This window comes from Pelodiscus sinensis, chromosome 4, assembly GCF_049634645.1.
Source record: "Pelodiscus sinensis isolate JC-2024 chromosome 4, ASM4963464v1, whole genome shotgun sequence".
NCBI classification, from domain to species: Eukaryota; Metazoa; Chordata; order Testudines; family Trionychidae; genus Pelodiscus; species Pelodiscus sinensis.
The window spans coordinates 113,144,378-113,171,535 of NC_134714.1; the positions used below are offsets into that span (position 1 = coordinate 113,144,378).

A 27,158-nucleotide genomic window follows, 5' to 3' on the forward strand; every position below is an offset into this window, starting at 1 on the left:
AGGCGTCTGTGGTGTCTTGTGACAGTAAATATGCCTAGCAACTAGAATATACATAATGAAATGTCTTTCCCTCTGCCTGTGCTCTATGTCTCTGGACGCTGCACAAGCAGGTCATCCCAGTGAGACACAGAGACCTTCCCAGAGTGTACTGCCCAGCTTATAGTTAGAGCCCAAGTGAATAAGATCTAAAAGGAACCAATAACATCTATTAAGGTCCATTTACCTAATGCTCACTCACCCATTACACCACTGGATAGGGTCATGTCTGCACTCAGCATGCAGGACAGCGAGATCAGGATTAGAAGGCAGAAAACATAGAACTACAAAACTGGAAGGGACCTCAAGAGGTCAAGGAGTCGAGGCCCCTGCTCTCATGGCAGAACCAAGCACTGTCTAGATCATCTCTGACAGGTGTCTGTCTAACCTGCTCTTAAATATCTCCAGTGATGGAGATTCCACAACACCCCTAGGTTAGGAAGTTTTTCCTAAAGGGCTGCTAACCTAAACCTCCCTTGCTGCAATTTAAGACCATTGCTCCTTCTCCTATCCTCAAACGCCAAGGAGAACAATTTTTCTTCCTCCTCCAAGTAACACCCTTTTAGATACTTGAAAAATCAGACAGAGGAAGATCTGCTTATCTGTCATGAGGTTCCTGGTGTTCCTGTGTCCTCACCCACTGTCTGCAGGACATGGTATAATCCTTCTCTGGGTTTCACAAACAACAAATCAAACTGATTGCTTTGACAATCATTCTTTAAAATTAGGTTAATCCTACCTAACATCCTGTTTTCCTCACTTCAGTGACAGCATTAATAGAGGAACCACTTTTCTTGTGAACCCTACGTTTAGAGATCAGTGCTTTCTTGCCACCTGAAAACAAAGATAAGCTTTCACGTAGAGCTGCAACCAAAGCGATGCACTAAGAATTCTCAAGACAGATGCCTCCAAAATCAGTGAAGTTAAAAAAATTAAGGTAGTCGTCAGATCTGTGCAATTTTAATGTGATGCACACCTTCTGAACCATGAGTGCTAGTGCTGAACACCACCTGCCACAAGAATGCAAAAATACTTTCGTTTCCAGTGGGCCACTGAAATCCACTCACTGCTAGCACCAACAGTTTGCAACGTATCAGACATTAACATAGACACTCTTCTGTCACAACAATAGTGTTATTTGGTTTGAGCTTTATGGCACCAATCCAGAAAGCACTTAAGCACACATTTAATTTAAGCAACAAATAGTTCCACTGAAATCAGTGAGACTACTCACATGCTTAAAATCAAGCACCTACTTTAGTCCTTTGCTGTATCAAAGCCTACCACAGCAAATCCTGAACCTAGGACCTGTCAAATAATTTTAACTCTCTGTGGATAATAATGCTGACAGATTTGTAGCCTCTTCCTAAATACTGTCTTTAGATAATTAATATGAATATATGCATGGTCATATCAGAACAAAAGAGGCCACCTACCCCACCAACCTGACTGAGGATTGTGAAAACCTATCTAGACAGTTCTGCCAAACTACCCGGGAAATGTTTATTCCTGACCATGCCTATCCCACCCCCTTCCCCAAACTGATAATCATTAGACACACCAAAGTGTAATTTTACCCTAGCTAATGTAACTGCAGCTGCTTTTTTATTCTATATAAGCATGTAATCCTTTTGTTAGGCTCACTAAGGGTATGTCTACACTACCACCCTAGTTCGAACTAGGGTGGTAATGTAGGCAACCGGAGTTGCAAATGAAGCCCGGGATTTGAATTTCCCAGGCTTCATTTGCATATTGCTGGGCGCCGCCATTTTTAAATGTCCGCTAGTGCAGACTCCGTGCCGCGCAGCTACACGCTTAAAAGGTAGTTCGGAGAAGGTAGTTCGGAGAAGGCTTCCTATTCCAAACTACTGTTACTCCTCGTTCCACACTGGAGAGGAGCAAGCTCTTTTGGAGGGTCCCTACAGTAAGGGACCAGGGACTCGGAGAAATAGGGTTGACAGGTGTCCGTTTTTCACGAGGACAGTCTGGTATTTGCGGGCTCCACCCGGTAAAAAAAAAACAGGAAATACCAAACATGTGAAATGTCCGGTATTTCCTGTTTCCCTCGGATGGAAGCCCAGCAGGGACAATTTTCCCCTGCCAGGGGCGGGGGAGTGAGGAGTCCGGCAGAGTTATAGCAAAGGGGGGCAGGAGAGGACACTTGCTGGGCATCACACTAGGGGGACATCAGGCTGGGCTGGAAGTGGCGTGCACGCTGCTCTGGCCCATGTGACCAGCAGAGACCCAGGAGTTGGCCACGTGATGCCTCCCTCTACTCCAGTGGTCCCCAACCTTTCGGGGCTGCAGGGCGCCCGGAGGCGGGGCCACTCACGCACCGCATGTCTGGGGATGGGGCAGCTCACAGGCTGCGCGCCTGCGGGCGGGGTCACATATGCACCACACGCCAGGGGCCGGCACCGGCATGTACCACGACCCCGGGGCAGAAGCCGCCCATACGTCTCGCACCTGGGGCTGGCACCAGCACGTGCCGCAACCCCGGGGCAGGGGCCACCTATGCGCCAGGCACCCGGGGCCAGCATTGGCATGTGCCATGACCCGGGGCAGGGGCCGCTCATGCACCAGGCACCCGGGGCTGACACCGGCATGTACCGCAACCCCGGGGCAGGGGCCGCCCATGCACCAGGTGCCTGGGGCTGGCACGGGCATGTGCTGCGACCCAGGGGCAGGGGCCGCCCATGCCCCACGCGCCCAGGGCCGGCACCACGCATGTGCCATGCGCCCAGGGAAGGAGCGGGGCTGGCCCAGATTGTTCGGCGGGCACACATAAATCGCCCGCGGGCACCGCTTTGGGGACCACTGCTCTACTCAATGTGTGGCAGGAGCAGCAACTTTAAAAGTAAGATTAACTTACCCAGCCATCCTATTCCTCCGGTGCCTGGCTCTGCGGTGGGGGGGGGGGATTTGATTGGGGCGGGGTGCTCCTGACTCAGGGGGAGGGGTGAGTGCATTAGGATATGGGCCTAGGGGGACCTGGCTCAGGGGGAGGGGTGGGTGCATTGGGCGTTAGTTTGTGGCCCCAAACTGGAGGGAGTGGTACAACTTTTGCTTAACAACATTGGTCTCCCCCCTCTTTTTTTCCCCCCTTGACAGAATTTTTTCCCCAGTGTTTTTTTTTGGGGTGGGGGGAGGGTTCATTATTTTAGGTTAAACTATCTGGCAACCCTACAGAGAAACAGCTGTTGGGCAATTGCTCCAGCAAGGGAGCACAGACAAACTTGGAAGCTGACAGGAGCTGGAATGCCAGAGACTGCTGGGAGGGCTGGCCCTGGAGCTAAGGAAGAAGTTAAGTCTGTCTTCTGTTTGTTTGCTAATGAACCTCCATGTAAATGGCAAGGCAGAGCTCAGTCTGGTGACATATACTACAGCAGCAAATTTCACAGATGGCTTATCTACTACTAAAAAGACTATTTCCTGCTATCCATTTTTAACGAGTTGCTTTTTAATTTGACTAGTTTCCTGCTGTCTTTGCATTATTGGACAGAGCAACAATGAAAGTGCCGCTGGCTGGCCATCAGCAGATCAATCACTATTTTACAAACAAATACCACTATCACAGGGGCCCAATCTTGCAAATCCCTGAAAATGTGAATAATCTCATTTTCTTTAATTTCATATGTTGACATAGGGTCTGCAGGACTCATTTTCTTTCACCTTGTCTCAGAGATAGTCCCTCCCATTGTAATAATTTTTGCCAATCTTGTCTGGATATTTTCTGTTTTACTGTATGTGAGATGTATCACCAACACTGAACAATGCAGCTTAGCATGTCATTCTCTGGAATTTTTTGTATTACAAATTTTTATTAGTTTTTAAATGGTGTAAAAAAGGAGTCCAAAAAAAGCGCAGCATATGCAGAGCGAGTATTAAGAGAAAATGCAAAAAAAACAGCCTATTTGTAGATAGGGACCCAAAGCTGTATTTTCGTTACTTCACCTATTGTATCTCACTGCACTGAAGTCTTCATAAAGCATAAAATGAGGATACTACTTCCCCCTAACTCCCTCTGCAGTGTTCTAAAAACAAAGGAATACGCTTGAGAAGCACTTGGAAGTTATAATAATAAAGGGTCGTATAAATAACTAGATTTACTGAGGAACAGAATTCAAAATCCATCAATATTTAGTAGATTAAAGAGGAAATATTTGACCTTTGTAGGTTCCCATCCTTAAGAAGAACTAAATCCCATTCCACCAGGTTACAAATTTTAGCTGTCTTTTTATAGTAGTTCAAGAAAACCATTTTGGGGTTCACATGAGACCAACAAATATTAGACAGTACGGTCCTGCTAGTATGCAATTGTATATGTGCAAGGATAACTAAGAGTACCATTCAGAAACTCTGTCTAGGTTGATTTCAATCTTAAGTACATATATGGCCTGCATTACCACAGTATCTGAACCTCTTACCCTAAGGAGAAAAAATAAATACTATAATTTTATACTATAATTGATATAATAATTTTCTACATTTTACAGATGGGGAGCCAAGGCACAGAGACTTGCCCCAGGTCACATTGGAAGTACTGTAGGACCAATGTTAGTGGCAAGCAATCCAGGTAACTGTGTGGGGTGCCGGGCTCGGGAGGGTACCAGGCTTGACGTGGTGTTTTTGTTGTTAGTGACAAAATGGAAAACAGAATGCTTGAAGAAAAATGTTTCAGATATTCAGGTATGTGGATTTATTTTTCACTAACTTCCTAGAATGTTCTAGACTTTTATACAATCTCTTGGGACATTCCAGACTTTGAGAACTACATTTTCCTCCAACCTACTAGAACGCGGTTAACCATGCCCTTGTGATATACAAGGGCCAGTACATCGCCAGCCAATGAGATAAGAATGAAGTGAAGTGAGAGCCCAACTACGATATGAACCTTGCTGTACTGTGCAATTGTGAAAGTGCACTTGTGTTTTAAGACTTGAAGAGTGTAAATAGCAACTAATAAAGGACATTTTCAATGAGACACCAGAGATATCTACCCAACTCCTATCTATGAAACAACATAAAAGAAATAGTTACTTTTTATCATGCTTAACACGTAATGTTTTAGATTCTTGGGAACTGGTGGTCGTGGTACATGTAGGGAGTACCAATGAAGTAGGGAAGGGTCAGAGAGATGTCCTGGAGGCCAAATTTAGGCTGCTAGGAAGGAGACTGAAATCCAGGATCTCTAAATTTCTCAGAAATGATTCCAGTTCCATGCGCAGGGTCAGGTAGGCAGGCAGAACTTCAGAGTCTCAATGCATGGATGAGACGATGGTGTAGGGATAAGGGGTTAGATTTATTAGGAACTGGGGACACTTTTGGGAGAGGGGGAGGGTAGTCAGTTTGCCTGCCCGGAGGGGTTTCTCCTCCTCCGGGTCAGTGGGCGGCCACTCCGGCCCACTACACTGCCCCTTTAAAGCAAGCCCCAGTTCAGAAAGCCCATTTGGGGTTTGGCCAAGCCCTGGTTCAGGGTGTGGCAACAGGGACACCAGAGTGAAGTTTACAGGCGGGCCAGGCCCGAGTTCAGGGCGGGCCCACAACCAAACACCGTTACAGATAGGTCCAGCCCTAGTTCAGGGTGGGGCAGCCCACAGTCGCAGTTAGTTAGGCCAGGTCTCTGGTTCGGGGTGTGGCAGCAAACAAACCTTTTCAGTTAAGGGTGAGCCGGGCCCTGGTTCAGGGCATGGCAGAAAACAAACACAGAGTCAGTTTGGGAAGGCCCTGGCCCTCAGTCCGGGCGGGCAACAAACAAAAGCAGGTTGGGAGCTCCTTGTTCAAGAGGATTACAGGCTCCTTGTTCAGGAGGATTGCATTGCCTGTGGCAGTGGTGAGGGGGGAGACTGCGACCCAGCAGGTGGGTGGCGGGGGGGAGAGGGGCGCAGGCCTGCCCACTCCACTGCACCCCGGCCCAGTGCCCTAGGAGCAGCAATGCAGGCTGCTACAGCTCAGCGGGAGCTCCAGCCCAAAACGCGCCAGCCTTGGGGCCTTTAACAGCCCCCACTAACTCCTGGGCCACTTCCGTTCTCCCCCTCGGCCAGTACCTGGGTGTCGGGCTGCGGAGGCAGGGAGTCCAGGAGGGTCTCGTCCCACCGGGGTGGTCCGGTCCAGTCCTTCGCCACTTGCAGGTCAGTGGGGCTCAGCTGGGCTCCTGGTGCCGGTGGTGTCGGGCGGCTGGGCCAGGCCTCAGGGTCAGGGTCCGGGGGAGTCCCAAGCGATGCCTCCAGTTGAGGTAGCTGGGGCCACTTCTCCTGGTTCCTGGGCAGGAGCTGGAGCACAGGATCAGGCTGGCCTTTTGGGTCCTCAGCCACTTCTGGGAAGGTAGGCCGGCTGAACCGGGCCTCTACCTCTCAGGCAGGGAGCTGGTAGTCTGCCTCTTGGCCCTGGCAGGTAGGAGGCCCTGGCCAGGCCTCAGTCCCCACTCCCCAGGCTGGGAGTCCAGGGGATGCCTCTAGTCTCTTGGCAGGCTCAGCCCTGACTGAAGCTGCTGCCTGGGCTTTTATAGTTCTGGGCCCACTCCTTGGCTTCCAGTCAGGTGACAGGTGGGGTTAGTCTCAGCCCAACATGACAGCTGGAAGGGTTCCTCCTCCTCCAGGTCAGTGGGCGGCCACTCCGGCCCACTACAGGGAGCCTATATAGGAAGGATGGACTCCTCCTAAACCAAGGTGGATCCAGGGTGTTAGCACTAAACATTAAAAAGGTCGTAGAGCAGTTTTTAAACTAAGAGATGGGAGAAAGCTGATTGGTGCAGGGAAGCACATGGATCAGACGGAGACTTCTCTTAGAGGAGAGTCCATTGATAAAGATTCTCTAGGTTTTAGTCAGAAAGAGAGGAGGGGAGATGATAAAGTATGGGCCAGATCAGACAAGAAATAATCACATCAGGGAAGGGCAGACAAATAAACAGTGGCAATTTTTTAAAGTGCTTCTACACAAATGCTATAAGTCTAAATAATAAGATGGGTGAACTAGAGTACCTCGTATTAAAGGAGGAGATTGCCATAATAGGCATCACAGAAACCTGGTGGAATGAGGACAATCAGTGGGACACAATCATTCCGGGATATCAAATATATCGGAAGGACAGAATAGGTCGTGTGGATGGCAGAGTGGCACTATATGTGAAAGATAATGTAGAATCAAAAGAAATAAAAATCTTAAATGAATCAACATATTCCACAGAAGCGGCGAGGAGTCCTGTGGCACCTTATAGACTAACTGAAGTGTAGGAGCATAAGCTTTTGTGGGCAAAGACCCACTTCGTCAGATGCATGTAGTGGAAATTTCCAGAGGCAGGTATAAATATGCAGGCCAGAATCAGGCTGGAGATGACGAGGTGGATCCAATCAAGGAGGATGAGGCCCACTTCTAGTAGCTGATCTGGAGGTGTGAATTCCAAGAGAGGAGAAGCTGTTTTTATAGTTAGCAAGCCATTCACAGTTTTTGTTTAATCCAGAGTTGATTATGGATAGTAATTCCATGCTCTAATAAGAATATAGCAGTAGGGATGTACTATCGACCAACTGACCAGGATGTGATAATGACATTGAAATGCTAAGGGAGATTAGAAGGGCTATCAAAATAAAAAACTCAATAATAATGAGGGATTTCAATTATCCCCATATTGACTAGGTACATGTCACCTCAGGACGAGATGCAGCGATAAAATTTCTTGATGCCTTAAATGACTGCTTCTTGGAGCAGCTGGTACAGGCACCCACAAGGGGAAGAGGCAATTCTCAATTTAGTCCTGAGCGGAGCGCTGGATCTGGTCCAGGAGATAACTATTACAGGATCGCTTGGGAATAGTGACCATAATATAATAACATTTAACATTCCTGTGGTGGGAAGAACACCGTAGTAGTCTAGCACTCTGGCATTTAATTTCAAAAGGGGAATTACGCAAAAATGAGGAGATTAGTTAAACAGAAATTAAAAGGTAAAGTGACTAGAGTAAAATCCCTGCAAGCTGCATGGAAACTTTTTAAAGACACCATAATAGAGGCCCAACTTAAATGTATACCCCAAATTAAAAAACATAGTCAGAGATCTAAAAAAGAGCCACCATGGCTTAACCACCGTGTAAAAGAAGGAGTCAGAGATAAAAAGGAGTCTTTTAAAAAGTGGAAGTCCAATACTAGTGAAATAAATAGAAAGGAACATAAACACTGCCAAATTAAGTGTAAAAACATAATAAGAAAAGCCAAAAATGATTTTGAGGAACAGCTAGTCAAAAACTCAAAAAGTAATAGCAAAATGTTTTTTTAAGTACATTAGAAGCAGGAAGCCTGCTAAAAATCCAGTGGGGCCCCTGGACGATTGAGATACAAAAGGAGCAATCAAGGATGATAAAGCCATTGTGGAGAGACTAAATGGTTTCTTTGCTTCAGTCTTCATGGCTGAGGATGTTAAGGAGATTCCCAAACCTGCGCCATCCTTTGTGGATGATGAATCTGAGGAACTGTCCCGGATTGAAGTGTCATTAGAGGAGGTTTTGGAACAATAGAAAAACTTAACAGTAACAAATCACTGGGACCAGATGGCATTCACTCAAGGGTTCTGAAAGAACCCAAAGTGAAATTGCAGAACTATTAACTGTGGTTTGTAACCTGTCCTTTAAATCAGCTTCTGTACAGCTAACATAACGCCAATATTTAAAAAGGGTTCTAGAGGTGACCCTGGCAATTACAGGCCAGTAAGTCTAACGCCAGTACTAGGCAAAATAGTTGAAACAATAGTAAAGTATAAAATTGTCAGACATGTAGAAGAACATAATTTGTTGGGCAAAGTCAACATGGTTTATGTAAAGGGCAATCATGTCTTACTAATCTATTAGACCTCTTTGAAGGGGTTAACAAACATGTGGACAAGGGCGATCCAGTAGATATAGTATACTTAGGATTTCCAGAAAGCCTTTGACAAAGTCCCTCGCCAAAGGCTCTGTGTACCCCCTTTATATCATCTGGTGATCTGAACTGTTTGTGTATGCCAGTGTTTTTGCAGCAACAAGCATCTAAAATAAGCCAGACACTCTTAACATATACTAATTGTTCAGAGAAGCAGAAGTACTCTGGATAGAAAGAAGGCCATTCCCACACTTTCTGAAGATTATCACTGTACAGAGCTTGATCTGAAAACATCTCTGTGCATCACTATCAACTGAGAAGAAGACCAAATTAGATTATTTTTTAACCAAGAATACATTGGATATTTAAGAACCTGCTTGAAATTTCTGGCTGCTTTTTAGTTTTCTTACCTGTTTGTGCCACTATATGAGTCCATCCACTCCAGACTGCTCCAATCTTTTCATCTGAGAAAAAATGGGCATCTATTTTCTGGGGCTCAAGCAGAAAAGCCTCTTTACTCACAAGCTGCCCATGTTTGTTGCTACCCCAAACATACAATTCTCCGTCATCTGAAATAAGTACAAAAGTAAAAATTTAGAGGAAAGCTACTTCTATGAAATACCAACAGATGGAGAAAAATATAAAGGGAGGGTAATATATTAATTCAGTTTTAATTTTCCTTGTATATTTTCCCACTATTTATACTCCCCTACAAACACACACACACCCAAAAGTAAAGAATAAATGACCAGAAAGGCCCTCAACATATTTTCCTTTCCTAAGGCAGAATTAATAACTTCATTAATTCTCTCTCTTCATTTCAAAGATACAATCATAGAAACATATTGGTGGAGAATTTATATTTGTTTAATTAAGAAATGCACACACACACATCCCAAAAATCACAATGTAAGCTGGGACGTGAGTCTACCCCACATTACCCTGCCATGGAATAACTGTCCTGACATGCATTAACAATTAGTTAATGTGCTTTGATCAAGTCGTCGTCTTCTTTAAAACAGCACTAATCATAGCACATTAATGATCTTTTAAGAAAAACAATAAATGCTAAAACAGACATTTTTAGGTTTTCGAAAGGATTCTGTAATTTTTCAATTAAAAAGGAGGGAAATAAATCAAGTAACTGGCTTGTATATTTGTCTGGAATTCTTCTTTAAAAAAAAGGAGATTGTCTTTCTCCCTGAGAAAGTGTATGACAGAAAATACTCTTTTTCTTTGCTTAAAATTCAAATTTTTCTAATTAAAGTTTCAAGATAACATTTGTGTTTCTTACAATTTACTAAAGGTGCTACAACAACCTCCCTACCATTAGCCCCTTTCGTACATTTTAATGTGATACCTGTAATTTGCATACAATCCAAGAATGCACTGCACATGCCTGTAGGCCATAAAATTTCTACTATGTTGGACATAAGTAGTAAGCTGGGCACTGAGGGAGTCAATTCACATCTTCATCATCTTTTTTTAAAATGTTCCTTGCGTTTTTACAGCAACCCCTTTCTATGGTTCTGTAAAACTCTTTGAAAATTGAGATGTTCTAAGTGTCACCAGCAGGTGGCAGGCAAGACTAAGCAGAAATTAAATATACAATAGTGCCTCACATCCATGTACAAAACCAGAGCAGAGTGTTGGTCACTCATAACTTAAATACTGTGGCACCCTGAATCAGACACTCATCTTTAAAAGTTAATGCAGGAGTGAGAAAGACAGAAGTGTTATTATTAAATAGCTTTACATATCAGGAGCTTTAATCTTTATGTAGCCAAAAACGGTTACTTGTTTAATCAAAACTAAGGGAATAAAAGCATGGAAGAATAACCATTTGCTACTTAAATAAATTCACATGTCAGTTACAAATTAGTGCAGTATATACTGATATTACCCAAAGTTGCTTAAACTTAAGGGTACCTCAGTCGGCATGACTCAGAGTTCAACAAAACTCACATTTTGCAGTTTCCCCACATAATTACTGCTCTGTAAATTGGCCCATGTGAATACACTGGTGCACAGTCTACAGGATCTTAGATATACCAAAAGTGGAGTTTTACTCAAGATGTCATGTCTTCAGAAAGATTAATACATTTTCCAAGCCTTAATATAATAAGTCTATAGCGTAAGAAGCCACCATAATATCTGGGGTTAGGAAAGAATATTCCCCAGTCAGATTTGCCAGGACCCTAGGGGGAGGGTGGGTGGCCTGTTCTCCTGTACACTGCAGGGTGCATGCTAAGATCACTGGTTACATCTCACTCAATGAATGTCTTGTCATTGTGCAGACCTCAATCATTGGTGCACATTAGTTCCTCTTGTTCTCTGCCTGTGGCACACAACAGTTCAGTCTCCTGTAGGTTGTATATACTTTGGCCTAATTTCAGTTATTGGGTTCAGAGGCCTTTGATATACAGAAGGTCAGATAATATGATCTGATGATTAGTTACACCCTTAAAATTGATGACTCTATAATCCTCTTTGCTTTCACACACAACAATATTCTGGCTGCCTTTCCATGTGATGTTGGTCCCTGTTGAGCCAGAACAGAAGAACTGACCACTGAGTGCAAAAGGTGATGTTTACAACAGAGTCTGTGAGATTTAGAACACATCCCACCTAGGTATCCGAGTTACGCGGATCCGACTTATGTCGGATCCGCACTTACGAACGGGGATTTTCTCGCCCCGGAGGACAGGAGCGGCAGGACTTTCTCTCCCCGGAGGACAGGAGCCAGCAGACCAGGGAGACGGGGAGCAAAGCGGTGGAGGACCCGGGGCCGGACCCGCGGCCGCTTCCAGACCAGCTGAAAGCGCGGCGGGTCCGGCCGGGTCCTCCGCGGCTTTGCTCAGCGTCTCCCTGGTCTGCAGACCAGGGAGACGCTGAGCAAAGCCGCGGAGGACCCGGCCGGACCCGCCGCGCTTTCAGCTGGTCTGGAAGCGGCCGCGGGTCCGGCCCCGGGTCCTCCGCGGCTTTGCTCAGCGTAAGCAAGCTCCGCGGGTCCTCCGCGGCTTTGCTCAGACCAGCTGGAAGCGCCGCGGGTCCGGCCGGGTCCTCCGCGGCTTTGCTCAGCGTCTCCCTGGTCTGCAGACGAGGGAGACGCTGAACAAAGCGCCTGAGGACCCGGGGCCGGACCCGCGGCGCTTCCAGATCAGCTGGAAGCGCCGCGGGTCCGGCCCCGGGTCCTCCGCTGCTTTGCTCCCCGTCTCCCTGGTCTGCTGGCTCGCCTAGCAGACCAGGGAGACGGGGAGCAGCTTTTCTCGCCCCGGAGGAGGCGGGCGGCGGGACCAGCTGATCTGGAAGCGCCGCGGGTCCGGCCCGGGTCCTCTGTGGCTTTGCTCAGCATCTCCCTGGTCTGCTGGGGAGGGACGCAGCTAGTGTCCTCCCCCTCCCCCCAGCAGACCAGGAAGACGTGGAGCAAAGCCTGGGGCCTGTGGTAGAGCAGGTGGGGCACTGCCGGTTGGTCCCGCAGCACTGCTCCTTAGCGCTACTGGACCAACCCAGCAGCACCCCAGCTGCTCTGCCCCAGGAGTCCTGATTCAGCCGCTGCTGATCAGTTTCAGCAGTGGCTGAATCAGGACACCTGGGGCAGAGCAGCTGGGGTGCTGCTGGGTTGGTCCAGTAGCGCCGAGGAGCGGCCGCGCTACTGGACCAACCCAGCAGCACCCGAGCTGCTCTGCCCCAGGCATCCCCAAGTTAGCCGCTGTTGAAACTGACCAGCGGCTGACTACAGGAAGCCCGAGGCAGAGTTGCTCTGTCCCGGGCTTCCTGGAATCAGCTGCTGATCAGTTTCAGCAGCAGCTGACTTGGGGACTCCTGAGGTTCTTAAGCTGAATCTGTATGTAAGTCAGAATTGGTGTCCAGATTCAGCCGCTGTTGAAACTGATCAGTTTCAGCAGCGGCTGAATCTGGATGCCAGTTCCGACTTACATACAGATTCAACTTAAGAACAAACCTACAGTCCCTATCTTGTACGTAACCCGGGGACTGCCTGTAAATCCCAACCAAAGCCTCTGAACTACCAATTATAAAAGGCCAGATTCTGTCACTCTTTGAAAGAGGGATATAAATTAAACAGATCAAAATTGCAAATGAAGCCGGGATTTGAATTTCCTGTGCTTCATTTGCATAATGGCAGTCGCACATTCTTTCAAAAAACCATCTAGATGCAGTTCTTTTGGAAAAAAAAAAACTTTTTCGAAAGAACAGGTAAACCTCATTTTTTCAGGCAGTACGGTTCTTTCGAAAAAGGGGGGGTTTCAAAAGAACTTCTCTTAGACAGCGGTTTCATTTTCAAAATACCCGTTTTTGAACAAACACATGGCTGCCATTATGCAAAAGAAGCGTGGGAAATTCAAATCCCGGCTTCATTTGCAATTTCAATCTGTCTAATATACATCCCGCTTTCGAAAGAGGGATTTAGTTTAACATGCCCTTACAGATGGTAATAGCTTACTTCGCAAAATAGCCTGGTTGAAATCAGGGAAAATATCAGTGGGATAAGTATATCATATCCTGCCCCCAATTAACTGAATGTGTTGAGTAGGGTCTCTTTGGGGAGGAGAGTGTTTTCAAAGCAAATAAATCCACTTGGCTTCATTTTTAGATCATTTATTCTTTCAAACAAATGAATACCACTGAAGTTATACCATCCTGCGATCCCATCAGATATTACAAACTAGCAGAGCCAATCTAGAACAAAAATTAAGATTCACAAAGTCATAAAAATCTACCTTCTAAATATATTGCCCAAGTCTACTAATATGTACGTATAAAGCTGGAGCCTACCTGTAAGGGACACTGAATGGTAGGAGCTGGCAGTGACACTTTTCACCTTTACATCTTCTAGACCTAGGAAACATTAGTTCCATGGAATAAGTACAGGCAAGACACATCTCCATGCCCAGATCCCTTGTAGTACAGCTTAGAACTACATTACTTCAGAAATTGCACCGCAAGTGTTCTGTATTTTACATCAGAAGGTCGCAGCTTATGGATCACAGACCCCAAGGAAGTCAGCACTATTTGTCCAGGGGATTGCGAACTGGTATTCCCATTCCATACCACATATGTGTTGTAAATGTGTGTGCCAGTTCCTGAGGACATACTTAAAACATGGCACTGATGTTGCGTTTCTGTGATTAAGGGGAAACCTAGACCCCGAGCCCTGGCTATGCCAATTCACTCTAGAACACCAAGACCAGGTGTTACAGAGATACGTTGGACAATCTGTCTCCAAGCCACAGCATATCTGCAGAGTCACTCTATGGAAGTTATCATAGCCATTCACACCCCTGTAATGTGAGACAGGTGGGTCCAGGAAGTATCAAAGCCCCATTCCCAGCATATCACCTCCCCTATTCCAGCCTTTCCAGCCTGCCACAGTACACAATTCCCTTACATAAATATATAGTCCTGCTGCACTACTCCCCACTGTGAACACAGAGGAGGTGGTCTGGATTTGCTCTTTACCCAGCATCATTACTTCTATAATGCAACTGAATCATTGCAAAATCATGGAAAGTGTTGAGATAACACACAAAGAAAAGATGTGTTGTTTGTATGTACATGATCTATATATTACTATGTCCAGTGCTATTGTGTTTACAAAGAAAAAGTGTGATTCTTTAGTTACCTGTTACTTTACAGGGTTCTTTTGCTGTCAAGAAGGCTGGGATCATTTTCCCATGGCTTACCCGGTTTGCCCGAGAAGCCATGCCAGTTCCCCACTGAAACACCATGCCACCTTCTTCTCAGGGTGAGCATACAAAGGGAAATGAAAACACAGCAATCACTGACAAATTATTGTATTTTTGCTTGTTAACTAAATTTGAAAAGAGTGTTTGCTTAGCTTAATTTATATTGGTGTTAATTAAAAGAATACCTATGAAGAATACTACTTTCCACTTCTTATATAACACTTTTCACCCCAAACACACTTTACTCACATTGAATCAGTCATAACAAGGCTTTCAAGAGGAAAGAGGTTATTAATCTCCTTTTATAAATGGGAAACCTGAACCAAAGGTGTGTGTTTTGCTCCAGATCCCTGAGAGTTACGCTGTGGTGTTGTTCAAGACTCTCGGTAAAGAGAATGTGTATTTGCACTGACTCAAGAGAGGCTATGGGACCACATTGTGATTCAAAGAATCACAATTAAGTCTCACAATTCAACCCCCAGTGAAGAAAAAAATTCTGCCGGCCCTTTACCTGGCACAGCTTACTACCTTCTCCATACCAACTCTGCTATACTGGCCAGCATTTTAGAAAACAGTCCAGGCTCCACAGACTCCCCACCTCTATACACCCTCTTTCACAGAAAGGGAAGTAACAAGCCCTGCTACCCTGTGACCCAGCCTCTTATGCTCAGTAATCCTCTGCTCAGACTTCTACAGCTGGTTATAATGTACCTCAGAGGGTGCAAGTATTAGGACTATAATTGAAAATCATGGTCAGAGCCAAGTTTGTGGGTGCTTGATTCCTAGTTTTTGTTCGAACCACTAGGCTGCACACTACTTCCAATCTCTATCCTAATCCTTTTACCCCTCCACCCAATACCCAAATGTTTCAAACTCATATGTAGGTAACAAGAAAGCAATGTGCAGACTGTTGACTGCAGCAAAACCCTGCCAAATCCATTGAATGAGTGCGGAAGACTCCCCATCAAGCCTTGGAGAATTTTCAAAACAGACTTCAAGAAAAGGCCTTAAAATTCATATGAACTATGACCTTCCAAGATACAGCACAGTGATAGTAGGAGACCCAAAAAATCACTAAGGGTATGTCTACACTACCCCACTAGTTCGAACTAGCGGGGTAATGTAGGCATACCGCAATTGCAAATGAAGCCCGGGATTTGAATTTCCCGGGCTTCATTTGCATAAGCGGGGCGCCGCCATTTTTAAATCCCCGCTCGTTCGAACCCCGTGCCGTGCGGCTACACGCGGCACGAACTAGATAGTTCGAACTAGGCTTCCTAGTTCGAACTACCGTTACTCCTCATTCCACGAGGAGTAACGGTAGTTCGAACTAGGAAGCCTAGTTCGAACTACCTAGTTCGTGCCGCGTGTAGCCGCGCGGCACGGGGTTCGAATGAGCGGGGATTTAAAAATGGCGGCGCCCCGCTTATGCAAATGAAGCCCGGGAAATTCAAATCCTGGACTTCATTTGCAATTGCGGTATGCCTACATTACCCCGCTAGTTCGAACTAGCGGGGTAGTGTAGACATACCCTCAGGGACAAAGTCTGGCCCTGTGCTCTTGGACAGTCTTCTTTCACCTCCATTTTTGGAGAGGTGTTTCTAGCATTTTCATCATGTTCTGACCTAACATGCCTGTCCTTACCCAGGATAAGACTTTTCAGATGTCATTTTCTTATGGCTTCTGTAATGAATAGGAATAAACCATAAATCCTCCTCCCCCTTTTTATGTAAGCTAATAGACATCCCATATACTAAAAGCACTATTTGTTTTTAGCTTGAAATGTTAAATTTAGATTGGCATATTCACCTGTAGCAGCAAGAGCATGTCTGAGTCCTGCAGCAACATTTACCACCTTCTCTGTGAGGGACTATTCAAACATAAGAGAAAAAACATATTTGCAATTTGCATTTTATACCTCTCAGAAGGAAACATATTTGAACAAATGAAAGAAAATGGTATCATATTTACAGACTGCATGTCACAAAGTTCATCAAAAAAGATATTCATTTAAAAATATATTTCAGCCTCATTTCAATAATATCTTGGGAATTTCTTAAGAAAACCAAGCAAAGCTTCCAGAAGTGCAATAGTACAGCAGCACAGCAGATCAACACCTGAAATCAAAGCACTCACATGAAGGAAGAAATCTCAGAAATGTGTAATTAAGATGCAAACATACACAAGTTTCTGTTCCCCCTTTTATCAGACGGGATGTTCAGTAACAAAAACCAATAAAAAGCAGCCACAATGTAAATAATTCACTGTTTCTAACATACTATGAGGATAGACAATTTAATAATTTGGGCAAAGCTGGCAGCACATTTCCATTATAAGACCCCATCTTTACGTATGATCACTGAATTAAACTGTATTATAACACTTATGTACAAAGGGACCAAATTAAAGTTGCATGGGGCACCTTAATTCTCTCATTTCGTAATCTGGGAGCTTGATTTTGCAAATTTAACATTCTTTTAACATAGTTTTGTGGGTGTAGTCTCAGAGGGGTAGTTGTGTTAATCTAGAAGGTGTCACAGGACTCCTCATTGTTTTTGCAGATACAGACTAATAGATTTATTTGGGCATAAACTTTCATGGGTAAAAAACAGTTGTATGTATTCAAAATGTATACGCTTGGGCTGATGTTGAGATTGAAATAGGAGACAGACTGTCAAAAGCCAGGTTGATGTCATGGTAGAGGTCTACTGCAGACCACCTAACAAGGAAGGAAAGGTAGGTGAAGCTTTTTTTGAACAATTAACAAAATCATTCAAAGTACAAGACTTAGTGGGAAGGAGGTCCGCATCTATCCAGACACCTGTTGAGAAAGTAACACAGCAGGGCACAGATTATCCAATAAGTTCTTGGAGACCATTTCTTATTTCAGAAAATGGAAATAGCTACTAGGTTCTAGATTTGATTTTGACAAATAAGGAGGAACTGATTGAGAATTTGAAAATGGAAGGCAGCATATGTTTTGTTAGTCTATAAAGTGCTACCAGACCATTTGTTGTTGTTTTTTCTAACAGACTAACTCAGCTACCCCCTAATGCTCATGAAATGAAAGAGTTTGTGATTCTAAGGAATGGTAGGAGAGAGAACAGTAAAACAAAAACAATGGATTTCAAGAAGGCAGACTTTAGAAACTCAAGGAATTTGTGGGTAAGGTCCCAGGGGAAGCAAGACTAAGAAGCAAAAAAACTGAAAACATTTGGCAGTTTTTCAAAGAGATATGACTTAAGGGCACAAGAGCAAACTATTCCACTGCATAGGAAGGATAGGATGTATGGCATAAGACCACCCTGGCTTAACCAAGGGCTTAATCCAAGATTCCCTGAAATCAGTAGTCTTTCCACTGATTTTAGTGAGATTTATATGGGGTGCTGAAAACAGTACACCGGTCCAGATCTGTAGCAGACAACTCTGTTGAGTCTTTACCTCAATCTTTAGTGGGATCAAGCTTCCTCCTGAAGTTTGAGGGACTCCTAGTTGTCCAAAAGAGTTAGACCCACAGGATAAAACTTGGCCATTTCCTGTAACATAATACAGACTTGTTAGAGTAGTGTAACTCTTAACATTATACCTTAGGGTACACATATGGTTAAAAGCAACATACCATAACACATCATTAAAACAATTATATGAAAGATACTACAGCACAGCATATAAAGAATTGAAATATTCCTTTTTGGAAAGTTCAAGAGCTTGTGTTCTAATATACACCATGTTCAGTATAAGGTTAACGATAACTGAAGGAGTGTAGGGAATATTTGGCTACTCCACTTGCATAGCAAATAGCATAAAACCTCAGAGCACTCTGGCCTTGTGCAGACCTTTGTATGAGAGAACTCTGTGCTTTTACTGTATGTTCAAATATTTCTTCAGGCCCTAGTGGAAGACGGTGAGTCCTAGTGGACAGAGCTCTGAACTGGAATTCCAGAGATTTAAATTCTATTCCTGGCTCTGCCACTAGTCTGCTGGGTGACCGTGAGTAATTCATTTAACTGTTGCGAGCCTCAGTTTCCCCTTTTGTAAAATGGAGATAATGATACTGACCTCATTTGTAAAGCACTTTCAGATATATTGATAAAAGCACTATATAAAAGCTAGGTATTATTAGTGAAATGGACTTACTTGTAAGTATGATTGTAAAATCCCAGCCACAGGCAACTTGTATCACACAAAGACTAGACAGAACAGGACACAAAGTCAAACACAGAACATCATCAGTGTGATTGAGTCCCAACTGTCCTTCTTTGTTTTGGCCACATACAAAGAGTTCTCCTGCACCTGCAAAATTAAACCACTGTCACAGGTAGATTTATAATAGAGGCAAAATGGAATCACACACATATTGGAACCCTATAGCATTGCGTGCATAGGCTTTGTCTTCTGAAGACATAATTATAATCTCTTTAACAAAGTAAAAATACGCTTTTCTTTCTCGTGTAGACACAGCCATGAAGAATATGACTGCCAAAGGAGATTATTCTATAGTTAATGTTGCTCCCTCTCGGTGTTTCAGAGTGAAACCTTTCATCCAATTCACTTTCTGCTTCATATCCTTCCTAGTCTCAAGTAGCCATAATGTATGGTAAAACTTTCCCACCAGGGATTTGGATGCCACTTAAGGTAAGGAGTAAACTAGCTTTTCAAAGTAAAATATTCTCTCTTCCTGCCAAAGCTGTGAACTCTCTTGCATAATAAGGATCTAGAACAGGCTAGGAAATAATCATCATATAATCCTAAAATGACCTCTAGAGACAAACGAAATAACAAAACTCCCATTTAAAACAATTCAGTTCATTGGCAGCAAATAGCTTTTCTGCTCTGCAGTCAAGATTTGTACTTGCTAGAAATTATAATCCACCCATAGGTGGCAGTACAAGCACAGCAACAAGGAAGGTACCCTGCAAGATGATTCTCATTCAGAAACCTGTTAGCTCTTGCCCTGCACATGTCATGTGAATGTCTGTTACCAGTAATAATTGCAGAGTGTCCTCCTCCTCCAGTAATGCTCTTAATGTTTTGATGTTTGCAGGAAAAATCTTTCAGAGTCTGGGGCAAAAGCACGTCCTCTTTATGACCAAGGCCGAGTTGTCCATAGCTGTTTGCACCCTTTAAACAGATAAAGAAAAATTAAAATATGGAAGAGCTTTATGCGCAGAGCAATTTATTAGCCTTTAGGTAGAAATACTTGACTTGTCTGTATTTTGCTATGCAGAACATAGAACACAAACAACTTGGATTTTATGCATTATATGCAAACCTTTAAAAATTATAGTGCAAGTTCAACATGCTTCTGCCATTAAAATATTGGCCAATTTTAGCAACTATTACTTAAGAATTCACAAGATTGTAGTGCAGCTGAAACGCTACATAGAGCCTGGGGCCAGTGGGACTCCCCTGCTGGCCACAGGCTCCATGCAGCATTTCCACTTTGAAATATATAAGAGCCCTAGTGGAGACTCTTGTATATTTCAAAGGTGGAACTCCGCCACTGCACCCCTGCCCCCTCCCACAGAGCTGGAGCTGGGAGGAACTGGTTTTTAGGCCAGCTCCCCCCAGCACTCACTCCACTTCCCCCACCCTTGCTGCCTCTTTTCTGATAGAGGCAGCAAGGGGGGGGAGCAACTAGTGGTTTACACCCCTAATCTAGAGCCCTTCAAATCTGCAGCTATCTGCTTCACATCATGCAGATGGAGAGACAAATTTTGTACCCATACAGGGCTTTAAAGATCAATATATTTTATTTATTCAAGAGAGTGTTAAGAGGTGACTCAATCATAGTCTGTGGCTATATCTACACTGCAGGTTTCTTACGCAAGAACAACTGTTCTTGCGCAAAAACTTGCAGAACGTCTACACTGCATGCACATTCTTTCGCAAGAAAATTTACAGTAAAACGTTGGAAAACAGGGCTTCTTCCAGAAGAGTTATTTCTCTCCCCACGAGGAATAAGTCCTCTTGTGCAAGAGCTCTTGCGCAAGAAGGCAGTATGGATGGGCAACAGGGGTTTCTTGTGCAAGAAACCCCTATGGCTAAAATGGCCATCAGAGATTTCTTGAGCAAGAGAGCATCCACACTGCCATGGATGCTCTTGCACAAAAGCACATCTCCTGTGCAAAAGCACATGGCAGTGTGGACGCGCTCTTGCGCAAGACCTTTTGCACAAGAACTCTTGCGCAAGAAGCCTGCAGTGCAGACGTAGCCTGTAAGTAACTGCATTGGTACACGATTTCTGAAGTAGAAGTTCTTTAAATCTAGCAGACACAGACATAACAGGATGCAACAGGTGGAAGCTGAAGCTAAAAATTCCTGGTTAAACCAGGAATTGAATGTAGGTCTCTTGAGTCCCAGGCCAGAGCTCTATGCATTACTAAACCATGAAGTAGCAAGTTATCTCCAGAATAGCTTCCCATTCAAACAACTGGGATGGTCATAAGGAAAACTATGAATGGTCTGCACTGTAATACCATAGATAGAATAAATGGCCACCGCTGTCACTAATTTACCAAATAAGTCCCTAATCAGAGACCTATTGTGAACATCTGGTTAGTTATTTTAAAAATCAGCTATCTTATTTCTCTATGCCAATACTGGCTTATTTTTTGTATGCATCTGTTTCCTTATCACACAAACCCTCAAACCACAGAGTGATATAAATGACATGAGCTATATTCTTTTTATGCAGTCCTGGGCTTGTCAAATACTCCACAGAAAAGCTGAATATTTCCAAATTCCCTTTTATTATACAAAACATGTCCCTGGCTAACTAAGAAAATTTAGCAAGATAATTTTATGTACTTTGAGCTAAATTCACTATTGAGGTATATTAGCACTACTGTGGTGCTATTGATGGAATTGTGCCTGAATATATCCGTGGTTAGTTTAGTCCAGCATGCCTACAACTAAAAAATGGGTCAGGCTTGTTAGAATTAAAATTATGCATGCAGTAATTATGCTAATAAACCTCTCTCCACTAAGTTTTCAGTAATGTAGATGTTCTGTCAGCACACTATCCCCAAAATGAAATAAGTAGCACATGCTGTCTCATTTGGAAGTTACAACTAGTGAAATGGAAACACTTTTCTCTTTAGTCAGCTCTTAACTCAGAAAGGGCATAAAAGAGAAGCTACTGATATATTTATAAGCTAAAACCAAACCAGATAAATGAATAGCACAAAGTAGGCACTGGGAAGTCTTAAAATATCTTTGAGGCTTTTTAACAGCATTAGTTGATAGCAGTCCATGAGACCAACAGATGTGATTATCAATTTCAATGCCAGCAGCATATTTATTTGCCTTCAACAACATTGTTAGCAAAAACCTGTCACTGGTTTTGGTGACTTCAGACCCAAAATTACTGCTCCCTCCCCCCAGCAGAAATTAATCATTAGGATTTTCACTAGCTTCCCCGTTTTCCACCTCGTTTTCCCGTGCCCTGCCTATGTTCTCTTTCCCCCCTCCTCCTCCGACACATACACACATGACGTGTTTAAAGGAAGATAGCATCAGTTAATAGGAAATGAATGTAGCAAATTTTAAGACAATATCATGAAAGGCACTTAAGTGGAAAGGTCAAAGTTCATTCTAAGGATTTTTTTTCCATATACTGCGCAGCCTATGGCTATGTTTGCATTACATTTGATGACTTCAGCTCAGTAGGAAAATGGAAATTAGTGTTAATCACTACATTATAAACAGCCCCTGAGTGACCTTTTATTATTATTTTTAGCATTTTTATTCAGTGCAGCCTGCTTGTATGAAGGGAGGCTTTTCTAGCACTTAAATGTACAAATAGTAAGAACCAAAATGAGTGCACTAGAACTGTATCAAGAGTACCAGAGGCAAACACATGGAGTTCAACGATGCAGCATATAGTCACACCTCTTTAATAAAGGCAGCCTGAGATGATCACCCGACCCAGTGTGCTATGTTCCTACTTGTTATAACCATAGGGTCCACCCTACAATTGTGCACATTGGATGAGTTGCTATCCCTGCAAGGAGTCGCACCATAAGGGCTGGACCGAGGGGTATTGCCGCACCCGCTGGCCTGAACTGGTGACAACCACCCAAATACATGGTTTCTGCCTTCAGCACCCCCAATTATAAAAACTGTTCCAGCTAGGGTTGCCAGGTGTCCAGTTTTGAACTGGACAGTCCAGTATTTTAGCTTTCTGTTCGGGAAACAAATTGAGAAAATATAAATGAGAAAATAGAAATGTCTGGTATTTTCTAAATAAGATGTAATGTAGATTGAGATGTAATGTCAAGTGTGTCCGATATTTTTGTTTTGAAACTATCTGGCAAACCCTAGTTCCAGCCCCAATGGGCCCCACTAATTTCACTGAGGCAGCAACCTGCCCTTGCACAAGGAGCGGCAGGCTCCCGCCACACTATGCCCTGTAGTCTTGGCCAGTCCCGCTACAGTAAACACAGCAGTGGCTGCAGTCTGCTCAGTCTTCTTTATGCAAGAAAGTGGCAGCTGAAAGGGCCCCTGGAAAGTCAGCTGTTTGCCTCACCCCTCGCTTTTGGCTGTTAATTTACCGCACAACAGCAACCCCTCATTCCTCTGACCTGCCACCGCTCAGCCCTCACGCCCCCATGGCTGGGGTTCGCCTGGTGTCTTCCGTGAGCAGCACGGCAAATAAAAGGGGGGGGGGAGACCAGAAGGGGGTGAGACATATTGACAGCCTCCTGTAACGCCCAGTCAGGCGCTATGGCCCAGCGCTGCACATGGGGACACGCTGCCTTCCCCCCAGCACGAGGGGGCTTACAGGCTCCCACCCTGGACAGGGCCACCACGCCTGGGGCTTTGTGAGGGGCACCCATGAGCCCAGTGGCCACCCCAAGCAGCAGGCACCGGCACACAAGCCCCAACAGGCACTGATGGCTACAGGCGGCGCGGGGGGGTTGCTCTTGCAGAGGGGGCATCATTTGGCTACAGGCGGCGGGGGGGGGGTTGCTCTTGCAGAGGGGGCATCATTTGGCTACAGGCGGCAGGGGGGGTTGCTCTTGCAGAGGGGGCATCATTTGGCTACAGGCGGCGGGGGGGGGGTTGCTCTTGCAGAGGGGGCATCATTTGGCTACAGGCGGCGGGGGGGGGTTGCTCTTGCAGAGGGGGCATCATTTGGCTACAGGCGGCAGGGGGGGTTGCTCTTGCAGAGGGGGCATCATTTGGCTACAGGCGGCGGGGGGGTTGCTCTTGCAGAGGGGGCATCATTTGGCTACAGGCGGCGGGGGGGGGTTGCTCTTGCAGAGGGGGCATCATTTGGCTACAGGCGGCAGGGGGGGTTGCTCTTGCAGAGGGGGCATCATTTGGCTACAGGCGGCAGGGGGGGTTGCTCTTGCAGAGGGGGCATCATTTGGCTACAGGCGGCAGGGGGGGTTGCTCTTGCAGAGGGGGCATCATTTGGCTACAGGCGGCGGGGGGGGTTGCTCTTGCAGAGGGGGCATCATTTGGCTACAGGCGGCAGGGGGGGTTGCTCTTGCAGAGGGGGCATCATTTGGCTACAGGCGGCGGGGGGGTTGCTCTTGCAGAGGGGGCATCATTTGGCTACAGGGAAGAGGGAATTGCTGGGCAGGTACAAGAGCCGGCGAGAGAGGGGGACACCTCCGCGGTCTCCTGCTTGGGCCCTTTCCTCCCCTAGCAGCCGAGCGCAGCCTCCCCTCCCGCGCTCAGGGCTCCTGCCCGGCAGGCACCGACCTACCCAAGCGAAGAGCGCCCGCGCCGCCTCCCCCGCCGACTCCATAGGCCCAGCCCGGCGGCTCCGCGCAGCCCCGCCCCCTTACCCCCTGGAGCCCCGCCCCGCGCTGGGCCAGAGCGAGCAGGAGGGGCGGGGCCTGGCGGCGGGAGGTCTCGCGCGGGCCGAATGGTGGTGTAGGGTGGTGCCATTCATGCCTGGGACTCCAGATGCGTGTCTCTCTCTCCCCCCACCCCCCGCGCCTTCCTAATTAAACCACAGCCACCTTCGGTCTGGGGCGCTCCCTGCCTTTCACGTGCCTGGCTGCGGCCCTGATAATGCTCTTTAAACAAGAGGCGGTTGCAATCATATACATGGGATTGTAAAAAAAAAATTAAGATCGTTATGGTGGTTTATTTATCTAGATACAGAAATAGCCACTGCATTGGGTGTCATGTGGCTTTTGCAAGTAACTGAAACTTAACACTTGCCCACAGTTTTGTATTTGCAAGGATACTATCAAAATGTCTGTCAAATGAGTAATAGACTGTAAGCTCTTTAGGGCAGGGCCTGTCCCTTTGTTTTATGTGTGTACAGTGCCTGGCACAACCAGGGCCCCATCCTACCAAATAAGTAAATCGTCACCTACGAATTAATTGCATGTTGAGATAGTATTATATGCTTTGTTTTCTGCAATTTCTTAGGTGAACTGTTTTTGTGGTATAGCCCAAATAAAAAACAATTCAGATTCTGCTAAACCTTTCCTATTATTTAAATGCTTTGAGCATGACATTCCAGCATAGTGCCAATCTGTTGGTTGTTTTTCTCAGACTATAGTTTACCTACAGAGGACCAAATTCCTGCTCACTTCTGGATTTATGCCTCCACATAAACACAAATGTATTTTGCCTCAGAAGGGTAGTCATCTTAGTCTGTAACTTTAAAAACAAGTAGTCCTGTAGCACCTTTATATATATACATATATATATGTATATGTATATATATATATATATATATAATCATGGGCTTTCATAGGTAAAACCTACTTCATCAGATGATGAGCTGGAGACATCTAATGAAGGGGGTTTTACCCACAAAAGCTCATGATGCTATATATTTGTGTTAGTCTCTAAAGATATCATAGGGCTACTGGTTGTTTTACAAGTTTATTATGCTACTGTAACTGTTTTGCTCCATATTTTAGCTGCCCTGCACTGAAATCCATTCACCTCCTAGAGGCAAACCAAGGGTCTTTGCATCTCTTGGGCACAAAAACACAAAATATGTTCCCTATTACATCCCTCCATGGCATAGCATGGAGAGGGTCAACCTGATGATTTAGGGAATCCAGGAAAAGGATCCATCCTAATGTGCCCTTCTTGGCTATCACTTGTGTTTATGGGACCATAATAATAATGATGATGATAATGTGTTCGTGATAACAATAACAAAATAAGAATAAAATCACTGGCTGCAGAATTTGAAATGGGGACTAAACAGGACGATTCCCATTCACTATGAAGCATGTACATTCACAGTGGGGAGAAATTCACTCCAGTGGAGCAGAACTAGGCCTAATCACCATTTAAATACCAATATGGCATCCGTACAGAGTTTAAATGAAATGTATGCAATGCATATGCTTTGTACGATCCCACTGTCTATGGGTGAATTTTATCCAATTTGAGTGTTTATTATATGCATTTCCACTTTGAAAATATGGATAGAAATCAGATGCTATTAAAACAAGTATTTACAGCATATTCATTCAAGAGTTACCAATTGATGCAGATTAGTTTGCAGTACTGCTCCCACTGAAGCCTTTGGCAAAACTTCTAATTTCAGTAGGGTCCCACATATATGGCCCATATCTAAAATATGTTTCTTGTTTATGTGCTATTTTAGGGTGCGTCTACACTGCACTCTTACCTTAATATAAACTACGCAATTCGCACTATGCAAATTGTGTAGATTATTTCGAGGTAATTTCGAAATAAAGTGCTGTTCCAACAAGTCCCTTAACCCTCATGGAATGAAGGTCACAGGGATGCCAGAATATCACACCTGTTATTTCTAAATATATTTCAAAATAAGGGCGTGTTTAAAGATGTGGGATAGCTATTTCAGGATACTTCCGGTGTCCCAAAATATTGCCCTATCTAGACATAGCCTTATTTACCTATTTGTGACAGCATCAGGCACTGACATTTCTTGGATTCATGGGCACCAAGACTAAAAGACAATAGGAAGTATCTCAGAACAGCATGTTTGTACCAGTCTATCGTGTTAAAAATGCAGAGCATTTAGTGTATAATTTATACCTGTGTAAAATGCCACCAAACTTTGTGGTAGGGATTTTTTTACATTCATTTTGCCCAAGTGTAAATAGCTAAACAAAGAATAATGCTTTGGAGAGGCCCCTGATGTATAAGAGGTCTGTTTTTTTGTCTCTATTAAAAGGCAGTGGCAAACCTTGTATAGTATTATTATTTGTACTTCAATAGTACACATTAGGTGCTGTCCACATGCACAGATCATCACAGTCCATTTGTCAGAAAGTTTACAGCCGCGGGACCCAATCCTGGAATCAATACCCCATGGATGGACCCCTAAGTCAATGCAGAAACACCCTAAAGGCAATGGGTATATCTGCAGGGACCTTTATGCAGAATCAGGTCCTAAGAAACCAATTCTATAACCTAGGTCTGTCTATGGGATCAAGACTGAGCCTACAAAACAAAAGGAGAGGCAATTCCCTGCTCAGATAAATATGTATAGCTTCCTGTGGTGTCAGTGGGAGTCATACATGTATATCTGCAGGCCATACAGCATCCAGAGTAACTGAATTGTTCCATTAAAGATGAAACTCCATAA

General features: G+C 44.7%; 1 protein-coding gene across 10 annotated transcripts in view; it reads right to left on the reverse strand.

Annotated features, from left to right (window-relative positions):
* The window catches only part of SERGEF (secretion regulating guanine nucleotide exchange factor), a 266,857-nt gene extending 242,391 nt beyond the window's left edge, over positions 1–24,466 (reverse strand). For 9 of the 10 annotated variants that reach the window (XM_075928101.1, XM_075928093.1, XM_075928091.1 and 6 more), the window contains exons 1-8: positions 24,312–24,466; positions 19,576–19,714; positions 18,731–18,886; positions 18,035–18,129; positions 16,403–16,463; positions 14,530–14,643; positions 13,683–13,745; positions 9,296–9,454 (exon numbers count right to left, since the gene is read on the reverse strand). In XM_075928101.1, the coding sequence (XP_075784216.1) occupies positions 9,296–9,454; positions 13,683–13,745; positions 14,530–14,643; positions 16,403–16,463; positions 18,035–18,129; positions 18,731–18,886; positions 19,576–19,714; positions 24,312–24,353 (829 nt within the window). In that variant the 5' untranslated portion in view covers positions 24,354–24,466. Of the gene's footprint in view, positions 1–2,992; positions 7,420–9,295; positions 9,455–13,682; positions 13,746–14,529; positions 14,644–16,402; positions 16,464–18,034; positions 18,130–18,730; positions 18,887–19,575; positions 19,715–24,311 lie in introns of those variants that run through there. The other variant, XM_075928100.1, reaches the window with a different exon arrangement.
* Positions 24,467–27,158: the final 2,692 nt, after the last annotated feature.